The 10,852-nt window shown below is 44.3% G+C and overlaps 1 protein-coding gene across 8 annotated transcripts in view; it reads right to left on the bottom strand.

Annotated features, from left to right (window-relative positions):
- Positions 1–1,922: 1,922 nt before the first annotated feature.
- The window catches only part of ACACB (acetyl-CoA carboxylase beta), an 84,204-nt gene continuing 75,274 nt past the window's right edge, over positions 1,923–10,852 (bottom strand). For 7 of the 8 annotated variants that reach the window (XM_075120116.1, XM_075120115.1, XM_048821492.2 and 4 more), the window contains 8 exons: positions 10,706–10,802; positions 10,301–10,436; positions 9,515–9,692; positions 7,376–7,488; positions 6,443–6,597; positions 5,598–5,768; positions 3,970–4,106; positions 1,923–3,713 (listed from right to left, as the gene is read on the bottom strand). In XM_075120116.1, coding sequence (XP_074976217.1) covers positions 3,587–3,713; positions 3,970–4,106; positions 5,598–5,768; positions 6,443–6,597; positions 7,376–7,488; positions 9,515–9,692; positions 10,301–10,436; positions 10,706–10,802 — 1,114 coding nt within the window. In that variant the 3' untranslated portion in view covers positions 1,923–3,586. Of the gene's footprint in view, positions 3,714–3,969; positions 4,107–5,597; positions 5,769–6,442; positions 6,598–7,375; positions 7,489–9,514; positions 9,693–10,300; positions 10,437–10,705; positions 10,803–10,852 lie in introns of those variants that run through there. The other variant, XM_075120118.1, reaches the window with a different exon arrangement.

Genomic DNA, 10,852 nt, shown 5'->3' with positions numbered 1-10,852 from the left:
AATCTTTGAATCTAAACTCACCTGCAGTCACTGGTTTTTGTGTAGTTCCACTTCTCACAGAAGAAGTCCCGCAATCCACTGTGTATGAAAACAGATCTTAAAAAGATGAGCTGTTGAAATCAGGTTAAATTGGAAGGGCCTGAACGTTACCACCACTGGACAACTCTTAGGGGGCCTGTGTGAAAGTCACTGCCTCACCCCGCTCCTCAAGTGTCACTGGCTGCCCGACATTCCAGCAAAATGGCTCCTGAGAAGATGATGGAACTGGGTTCACATTCCTGAAAGGCCAGTCGGGCTCCAACCTTAGCTACCTCTTCACCTCCCTGTACCTTAGCCGATCCACCTGGAAGACATCAGAACTTCCCTGCAAATCAAATGCTGTATCGGACAGATGCCCCAGGGTTAGTAAGTGACAAGGAAGGTTTTGGATTGGGGCAGGGGGAAACAGTGTTTATGTTTAATTGCTGCAGAGCATCACACAGACCACTGTTGCCATGTTACTTACCCAAGGTCTGGTCACCACCTAGTCCTTTCTCCAGACGGTTCATCAGAGGACACTGCTGAACGTCACTCTGGTGTTCTCTGCAGCCGTTTTGACAGCAGCAAGTTTTCTATCCAGCAAAGGGCCTATGCACCCTACATTTCCCTACAAGTCTTTTCAAACATACTCCTACTAACTGGTGCCAGTGCTATAGTTAGGCCTCTTGCTCTCCAGGCACTGAAATCAAAGAGAGTTTAACCTGAGTAAGGATTGCAGGGCTTAGCCCTAAATGAATGCTCCAAACAAGCGTACACAGGGTTTCATAATTCTGCCTCAATTACACAGGCTTCCCCTACACTAAGGGTTACATTTAAACAAAATTTCAGAAGCTGAAAACTAAGCCAAGAAAAGCCATTACGTTCAGCCTGAAGCTTGAAACGTTGATCTCATCCCAAGCTCTAAGCCTCTCGTGAAACCAGTTGCACAACTCAGCAGCTTTGTGGTGAAAACCAGTGCAGTGCTATTTACCGGGAAAATACGATGGAGCTAAACTCCCATTTCAGTGCGAGTTGGGCGTCCAACTCCTTTAAACATCTTCGAAAATTCCAGACATATTTCATCCAAATAGTATTCAGTTTCCATTAAAAGACAGAGGGTTGCTGAGGGTAACTAGCCGAGCCGCCACAATAAAGTATCACCCAGTGTGCACATAACGTATGCTATTGGCTTTCACTGGTTTTAAATAGGCTTTGACATTGCAACTGTGATGATGGAAGAGAGTTCATCCCTAAATTTGGTGCAGTGGAGAGCGTTCCATCATACATGGGCTTTGCAAATATTCATGTTTTAAGAGATTTTATTTTGTAAGATTACCGGAACTATAGCTAGTTTAATAGCAGAAGTCTTCATTCTCATAGGTTACGTACAGAACAATCTAAAAGAATCATTTACTCTTTGGTCTACCCCCACCCAAGCTATCCCAGAATTCTCTTTTTTTTTTTCAAAAAACCTGCTCAGTTCGTGCACAAGTATTGCAGTGCAGGCCCCAGGCCATGCATCATCAAATGATGTTCCTGCAAAGTCCCCAATCCACCCAGGTAGGAAAGGGGAAAAAGAAAAAATCCCACAGTTACATGACAGACAACTTGGCTGTAGCACCCTTCCTTCCCCACCCCTCACTACCACAACTGGGTTAGAAAGAACCACAACCGGGCATTTCCGCACTATAACAGCAGCCGCTGGAAACCGTAATGGTAATCAACTTGGCACAGTTCACTCATGGCAGAGCAGGGGTTTGTGAATGAACACATTGCTCCAGGAAAGCGAGCTCCATGCCACTTGCTGGAAGGTGTTTCTGCTCTGCGCATTTAATGCAATGAGATGATACAGGTCATAGAACCTCTGCATTTAGTAAAGGCAAAGAAAAAGAAGTCACAGAATCCTCCCTGAAAAATGTGGTCATTTTATTTGGAGCACTTGGGCTGGATTTTCCAATCCTCCTTCCATACAGTGAGTTTTGTTAACAACACATCCTCCTCTCTCTGACAAAACTCGTGCACGTGTAACACCTTTCAAATCAAGGAGCTTTTAAAGTCTCTCCTGCAGCCCTCCTCTCAATAAAATACACAATACATTCTTTGGAAAAACCTCACCACTGGCATTGCATATAGTAAGTTGTTTCAACACATTCCCTAGCCCACTGTGTGCGTAACTGTCCTGTGCGTCTCTTTGGTTTTGTCATTATTTGGTTTAAAATCAACTGACGGGATCTGTAACATTGCCAAATAATGGCTTTAACACTGTATTTAAACTAAGTAACCAATTCTATTCCCATAAGGCCATATCTTATTCTTATGATTAAAGATTACTGTGAGACATGGTACGTATATTGTCATGAGGTTATGCAACCCAGTCGAAGGATATATTGGACCTGAGGATTTATTTTTAAAATGGCAAAAGGCTGGATCACCATTATTCTGCAGTTACATTAGGCAAATGGGTTTCTTAAATGCTACCCAATAGAACAAGGCACAGTAAGAGCTAAATCATTGCTTTTACTAAACTAAATAGTTTGAAGTGTGTGATACGTTACCCTAATTCATCAGGTCAGGTTAACCACTGACAAGGTCAGGTCCATATGTGCTTTCCTTTCCCACTCCAAATAGAGTGTACATGGGTGGGTCGGGATGCAGGTGCAGACACTGGAATAATTCCAAAGAATTCCAATATGAAATGGAAGGGGACACCAATTAAAGAAGAGATGGAAAATTCAAATGCCCCTTTTCATTCCCTTGTTAGAACTGCACTCTAACAAATCCTGCACCAAAAATTGTGTTAACAGCTGCAAACTTGGTGTCCTGACCACAAATAAAATGAAAGACAGGTTGAAATGTATGGCTCTGTCGAAACCTTCCCCGGAATCCCTGACCATGCTCCAAGAACTATTTCATAATCAGCTCTACTAAACACTGCCATAGCAGGGGAATGATGAGGATCTCCAATGGTTTTCTTGTGGTTAGTGTGAATGTTTTTCCAAAACACAGTTTTCTCTTGTTCATTAAAAATAACATTTTCTTCTTATGCTGGCAGATGGTCAGCAACAATAAACATTAGTACAAAAATATTTCTCTTTCCGGCTGTTATACAGAGTTTGAGTTCTACTCCCAGCTCCATTCATTCTAATGAAATGTATCTCAGCGTTGTATGGTTAAGAACTGGGTTTACAATAGAAAAAAAAAAGATTTTAAATTCAGTTATAAAATGACCCTGGGGCCCATCCCTACCGGCTTTGTGCTAGAGACAAGGCTCCCGAGGTCAATTTGGGTTGAATTTAAATCCCACAAAAATGCCACTGTAATGGATTTGGTTTTTTAATTGTCCCCACAAGTCCAGGATGAACATGGTGTTCACAGAAAGGCTATTTTCATGGTAGAAAATGCAACAAATGCATCATTTATTGAGAGACATCAGTAGAGTCTAAGGCTTCAAAACTAGGGTCGAATACACGCAGGCAAGAAGACATCTGGTCTCAAAGGAGTGGTTTCTCTCTGTGCACTTCCTTGTCTATAGTGATTGCTCCTGGAACCCCCACCTGTGGCCTCTCTGTCAAGAAGGGGGGGCGTTATCCATGGTAGATAAGAGATGAGTGATCTGGGCCCTCTGTGCACGGGTGATGTGCTGACTCATGTGAATCATGCAGTCCAAGGCCACCTCTGGGTTTGCTTGAACCAAGCTACAGTGGACAAAAGAAGGAAAGGAGGAGGGTGGCATCATTTAATTGCTGGCAGAGAACTGGGCATTGTACACAACACACAGGAAGATAGCTTCTGCTCTAAAGATCTTATAATCTATACACTATACTCAAACTGTGGTTTGATGAAATCATCTATTGTGGCCATTTATACCCAGGAGACATACTACTCAGTTACTTTAAACCGAGCAACACCCAGCTTCCTCCAGTAAGAGGCCAGAGCACCCCATGTACTCACGCCCGGATATGTCTGAGGGTGTAATCCCGTTTCAGATATTTGATGTTTTCTCGAATGGCTGATCGGGAACCCTCCTCTTCTTTCAAGTGTTTCTCCAGCCATTCCACCACCACCTGGTTATTGTCCCAGAGATAGCCCTAGAGAAAACAACAAGAGCATCTTCGCATACTCCTAGGAGAGAGAGGGGTCCTACAAAGTCATCCAATCCACCTTCTTTCCAGTGCAGGATTACTCCTGATTGTACTGTCAAATCCAGTTTTAGAATATCCCAGGACATACAACCTTCTCTGGGACACTATTCTTCATACCAACATATCTTACCCTCACATATCTTTTAAGGCCCATGCAGGTCCAGAAAGCTGAACCAGTTATGCAAACGATGTGATGCCTTAATTTGCATAGTAGGTGAATATGCAATGCATCATTTGCATAATTATACTCCCTCTCCCAAAGATTCCCTCCCACTCCCCCTCTCCCCTGAGCATTACTGTTCTGTCAGGTTTCTTTCTCCCATTTAATATCCCCACCCAGACATCTGGGCTAGTTTCCTCCCTCCCAGATGTATTGGTTTGCAGTTTTTCAATTGATTCTTGGTTTCTTATTAATTTATTTCCCCACTTTTCCTATTCTCTTTCGATGGTTCTGTAACCCCCTCACCTCCCATCCTTACTGGTATTTGCAACTCCTCTTTTCTCAGTGAATTTCATGAACATGCTCCACATTCCCTCTTCCTGATCATTAAGGAAGATGTTAAGTAAAACCTGAGCTAAACACAGATCCCAGAAATACGTCACTAGACCCCTCTCTCAGCTCCACAGATTACTCTTTACTCTGGGTCAGACACCCAGTTGTCAGTCCGCATGACAGTGTTCATAGCTAAAGCCAAACAAATTCAATTGGGGGAGTAAAACTTTGTGAGGTTGCAATCAACTCCTTTATTCAAAACTGAATATCCCTGAATCTTACATCGAAAGTATCTCACATTCCCTCCACCTACTAATTCCATCATTTCATTAAGCACTTGAGTTTGTTTAGTGAAACTTATTCTGAAACTCATGTAGTTGACTGCTTAGGGTTCTGTCTTTCCCTAGATGGTTAGTGGTTCTATTTCTCTTTGTATTGGTTCTATTATTTTACAAGGGACAAAAATCAGACTTACAGGATAGTAACAGCCACAACTGTCATTAACTTAAAGTTGATAAGTCATGATTTAGAGAATTTTTATCTAAAGATAAAAAAATACAACAAAGAAGCTTGAAGGCACAGGCATGCAATCTCTTCTTTCTCCACTGAGAGACACTGCTTCAAGATAAAGAGATCAACCATATGACTTCTTTTTTTGCACAGTTTTGTTTAAGTTTGATGATCCCTCGCATCCAGTGTAAGCCACCTGATCCAAAGAGACTGTGCTTGGATTTCAGTGGCCATGCACCATGGCAGGAACGTTACACTCAAGCTATGGAACAGCAACTCTGGTCACATGTTTCAACCAAACTCAGGAAGTCAATGGAGCATGTGCACGTGTGGGGAAGCACGGCAGGCTGTCGTTGGACAGTACTGGCTACACTGAGGAAACAGACTGCAAATCAGTAACATGAGAACCTGAAATAGCCAAGATGAAGAGATACCTTCACAGCTCCTTCCGTCTCCATGAACCAGCGGCGCAGCATGGACTGGATGTGAATGTTGCTGAGCTCACTGTCCGCATTCAGAATCTCCGTTTTCACTGCTTCCTCCAAGAGGAGGCGCCGCAGACGCCAGTATAAGAACGTGCGGGCATTCTTCCACTCAAGGATATCCTGGGGTGACGGAGGGAAGAGAGTTCAAAATTCAGGCTTGCAAAGGAAATGCTTTGGGGATGGCGGAGAGGAGGAAATAGCTGAAGTTCAGGATCCTGGTACACTCCATTTGTCTGGACAAATATTTGGGAGGGGCAGAGTGTATCCTTGCAATCTGCATCTCCAGAGAGATTCCCCCATTGTGACTTCCCCCTGCTTACAGACATGCTGCCCTTCTGAAAAGTAGCATCAGAATCAGAGGTAACACCTTTGCTGTTCAAACCCTGCAGAGACAGCAAGACTCTCTCCAGCAGCACAATGCAACTCCGATCACAATTTCTTTCCACATAGCACAGCGTTCTAACGGAGCCAGACACTGGAGCCAATGGGGTTCTAGGTGGGTGCAGCAGGGTTCACTCCTGCATTAGGAGTTGCAGAGACTGGGGCCTCAGAGAGAAATACCAAGTCAGAAATGTCATGTCACGCAGCAGCAATCTACTCCCATGCTCCTGCCCATCCCATGACATGACAGGAGAGGGTCTCACCCACACCAACCCGAGCACTGCCCTCTACAGTAATGAGATTTTTTTCTTTAAAATGCCTTGACCAGGTTTTCTAACGGTGAATCATCAGGGTTGTTACACTTCCCCAATATCAGCACAATGAAAGCTGAAAGCAAAGCGCTGTCGCTTAACTGTAATAACGCCCTTCTCATGCATTCTTCCTGGCGTGTCGTGAAGGTCAGCAAACTGCACTGCCACCTGGTGGAAGATAGGTAACATGAGCTCTTCCCGAGCTTTCAGCTGCTTCTCCAGCTCTCTGTGATCCTCTTCTAGGAGTTCTGGGGTACCTGTTATTCCAGGAAACAAAGCATGCGTCAGTCTAGATTTGAGTTCAGTTACCTGCAAGCCAGGCAGTAAGAGAGCAGCAAATTTTAAACTAGGAACAACCAAGAAAGGGTTAACAATTCTCCTTTAAAAAAAACCAAAACCGAAAACCCATGGACTTAACTACGGTACTAGTGACCTTAAATGGGAGTTTGTAGTTTATACACTGCCACAAATGTGCATGGCACTCTACAGAAAAATAAGGCACTGTCTCTGTCCCAAGGAGTTTCCAAGCTAAAGCTCTGCCTAAACAGACTATGTGAGTGCTTGAGTTTGACATACAGCATCTTTATAGGTTTCAGAATAGCAGCCGTGTTAGTCTGTATTCACAAAAAGAAAAGGAGTACTTGTGGCACCTTAGAGACTAACTAGCATCTTTATAGTTTCCTAAGGTCTAAGAAACAAAAAGTAACTTAGAAGAAATAACATTTGTAGAACTGATGATTGTTCTCTGAGGGCGCGTGTGAATGGGGTGAAAAACATAGACAAGGCACTATGAACACAACCCCTTAGAGAGATTAGTATTAATTTATATTTAAATAGTACGGAGTGGCCACAATCAGGTCAGGCACTGTCCAGGATTCACTGTCAAAAGAAACCTCCACTGGCACCTAAACAGGATTTCCCAGATGGTCACAGCAGCACCATTATTTACCCATCTCCAGAGTTCATGCCTCATGCTTTAAGGGAGCAACGTAAACTGGAACAAAAGGGGAAGGGGGAAACAAATTCTCTTCTTACCCAGCTGTTCAACAAGTCTGGCATAGACTGAATCGATTCTTCTCATGGTCTTTATCAAATCCTTCCTTCTGAATTTAATTTCCACTGTTCCTTCAGCCTCTAAAATGCCTCCCCTAGAAAGCACGGAGGTTTTGTGATGTCAAGTTTGGTACAGTGGAGACGTCTATATGGGGAAAATACATTCTGGGAAGACTTTCCAGTTTTACATTATTTTCAGCAGAAGTGTTGTTCTTATTGTTACAGTACAGAGGGTGTTTAAATTCAAGGATTAAGAGCAAAGACGTAGGAAATCTGCAAGGGTTTCCCTTCCCAATCTGAGCTTTCTGCAGTTTTCTCTTTCTAGCATTTTCTACTATTTGCCCCTACATTCAATAGTTATCACCAAGTATTCACGAAGATAAAAGGAGGGACATTAAAAATAATAAATATATTTAGCTCAGCAATGTATATTGTTGGAGGACCTGTTATGTAGAATATCCAGCAAATTGTGCTGTGAGAGTCCAACAATTTGTAGCTGTTGGCTCATGAGTTTGGCCGGTTAACAAATCTCAACTGTTAATGAGACCGCTGCAAATGAGTCTATGAACTCATAAAGGGATCACATAAGGGGCTTGTATTTCCTCTATAACGTGCCGTACATTTTGGGGTGTTCTATATGTATTATTTCCAATAATAATGCAGGTTCTCTCCTGGTACTTGGAAGATCTGAGCAGATCACAGTTACAGAGTTGTAGTTGTATAGTTTTAAATAGGACACTAGATAGGTATTGTTCAGACTTTTCACAATAATTGCATTTATGACGACTGCCCTGCTTGAAAGTGAGGCAGAAATGTGAGTGAGGTGATATCTTCTATCGGACCAACTTCTGTTGGTGAGAGAGAGAAGCTTTTGAGCCACCCAGAGTTCTTCTTCAGGGCTGGTTCAGTTGGTCCAGTAAACACCTTGTCTCTCCTATATCCTGGGACTGTCATGGCTATAGCTACACTGTATAAAGAAGAAATGTGTCTCTTTTCCCAAGTGCAGTTTAGTTTTCTCCTCCACCCCCATGGGCTGTTGGGAAGGTTTTATCAGTGAAAAGAACATCATTCAAAGGCCCAGGCACGTGGCATGGAGAATACACGCACTTTACGAGCACAGGAAAAGGAAGGTCACATTTTCATAGACTCTCAGATTCCAAGGCAGAAGGGACCACTGTAATCATCTAGTCTGACCTCCTGCATAGCATGGGCCAGAGACCTGCCCCCAAATAATTCCCAGAGCAGAACTTTTAAAAAAACATCCGGTCATGATTTAAAAATAGTCAGGATTGGAGACCCTTGGTAAAATTGTTCCAATGGTTAATTACCCTCACTGTTAAAAATGTACCCCTTATTTCCAGCCTGAAGTTGTCTAGCTTCAACTTCCAGCCATTGGATCACGTTATACCTTTCTCTGCTAGATGGAAGAGCCCATTATTAAATATCTGTTCCCCACGTAGATACTTACAGACTGTGATCAAGTTACCCCTTAACCTTCTCTTTGTTAAACTGAATAGATTGAGCTCCTAGCACTATAAGGCATGTTTTCTAATCCTTTAATCATTATTATTGGTCTTCGAACTCTCTCCAGTTTATCAACACCCTTATTGAAGTGCGGACTCCAGAACTGGACATAGGATTCCACAGTGGTCACACCAGTGCCAAATACAGAGATCAAATAACCTCTCTGCTCCTTCTCAAGGTTCCCGTTTACTCACCCCATGATCACATTACCCCTTTCGGCCACAGCATTGCACTAGAAGCTCAGGTTCATTTGATGACCTACCACAACCCCCACATTTTTTCAGTTGCTGCTTCCCAGGATCGAGTGCCCCATCCTGTAAGTAGAAGCTACATTCTTTGTTCCCAGATGTACACAGTTACATTTAGCTCAGCTGTATTAAAACACATGTCATTTGCTTGTTCCCAGTTTACTAAGCAATCTAGATCGCTCTGATTGTTTTGGGCTCATCATCCTTGTCCAACCCTTAAAAAAGTATGGATGGACTGATGAGAAACTTAAGCCAAAGGCTATGGAAGAATGCCTAGAACAGTAGAAAGTTACAAGGGAAGTACCAGAACAGGAGACCCCCCAAAAACTCTGAGAAAGATATTACCTACCTGCTCTCCTTGTCTGCATAAAGCTCCATGTACACAGGGTTGATTGTTGGATCAATTACTACCCAGGACCCTCCTCTTAGCTCGGCATGTGGGGGGATGTAGACAAGAACAGGCTGTTTAAACTGCCTGAGGCTATCAACAATGTACGCACCGAACTTCAACACCTGATCGTACATGTCTGAAAACCAAGACCTTTATGTTATCAATCATTTCTGGTAACGCCCTCTGCTCTGCGGAGCTACAGGGACAAGCTGTGGGTTGGGGACACATGCCAGGGAGAAGCGCCAGGTTTAATACTTCACTCCCTGTCCCTTCTCTGGACCCCTGCACTCACCTCTACTCTACAGTGCCCGCCTCTTCCAGGTGCCACCCTGCAGCCATCCCAGTTGAGGATACCCAGCGGTTTGACCCTATAAAACCTGCTAGATTTCTCACGTAAGCAACCCAACACACTTCCCTCCCCGACAGACTGAGCGGGCTGCCTCCACAGTAAAAAATAAACCAAACCAAAGACACCCCAGCCTGCAGTGTGACACTCATGCAGCCCTCCCGCCCCCGAGCCGTCAGCCCCTGCAGCAGCCGCCGTGCAGGAAAGCTACGCAGGAGGTGACTCTCGGAACAGCATCACAGAGTCAGCATGCTCCCGGGGAACCGCACACTCCTGGAAATAGCAGCAATAAAGGGGACATGCTGAGCTCGCTCAGGATCCCCATACTCCACAGAGGGTCATGTGGGATCACAACCCGGCTCTCCTCCCTGACTCCTGTTTAGCGAAGAGCGAATCACCTTTCATGCCACCGGAGAATCCCCTCCAGTTTGCAAAGATCAAGAGAGGGAGCCGCTCTCGGTCGAAGTCCCTTATAGCCTGGGCAGTTTTAAAAGCTGAATCTGGGAACCACACCTGCCCAGCCTGCTGGACTATCTGAAAGAGAGCGAGCAGGAGTGTTCAGTTCGGATTAGATCCCTCTTGGCAAACGAGCCTGGTAGGTCGACAAAGTTCTGTAGTTGGAAGGTTTAAAACCAATGAAGGGACTGAGGGTAGTTGATTCCACCCCCCTGAAAGAGGAGGCAGGATGGAGAAGCCAGATCCACACAAAAGGGTCATCCAGAGCAGGATTTTCTTCTAGCTTTACAATATGAAGCATTGCCACTGTACATATATTCACGCTCCCCAACGGTTTCCCAACATACCTTTGCTTCAGAATCCAGGTTTGCAGGGTCAGCTGGTATTGCCATCTCCACAGTCCGGGTCTCCACCGCTACCACACCAATGGGGATCCCTCCCAACCTGCAGAGAGCCAGGGACCAGGTCAGTTTCTCAAGCAGAGATGAATTTTC

This window comes from Caretta caretta, chromosome 15, assembly GCF_965140235.1.
Source record: "Caretta caretta isolate rCarCar2 chromosome 15, rCarCar1.hap1, whole genome shotgun sequence".
Classification (NCBI taxonomy): Eukaryota; Metazoa; Chordata; order Testudines; family Cheloniidae; genus Caretta; species Caretta caretta.
Note: the sequence above shows the minus strand (reverse complement) of the source record. Positions and strands in the feature narration are given on the sequence as shown.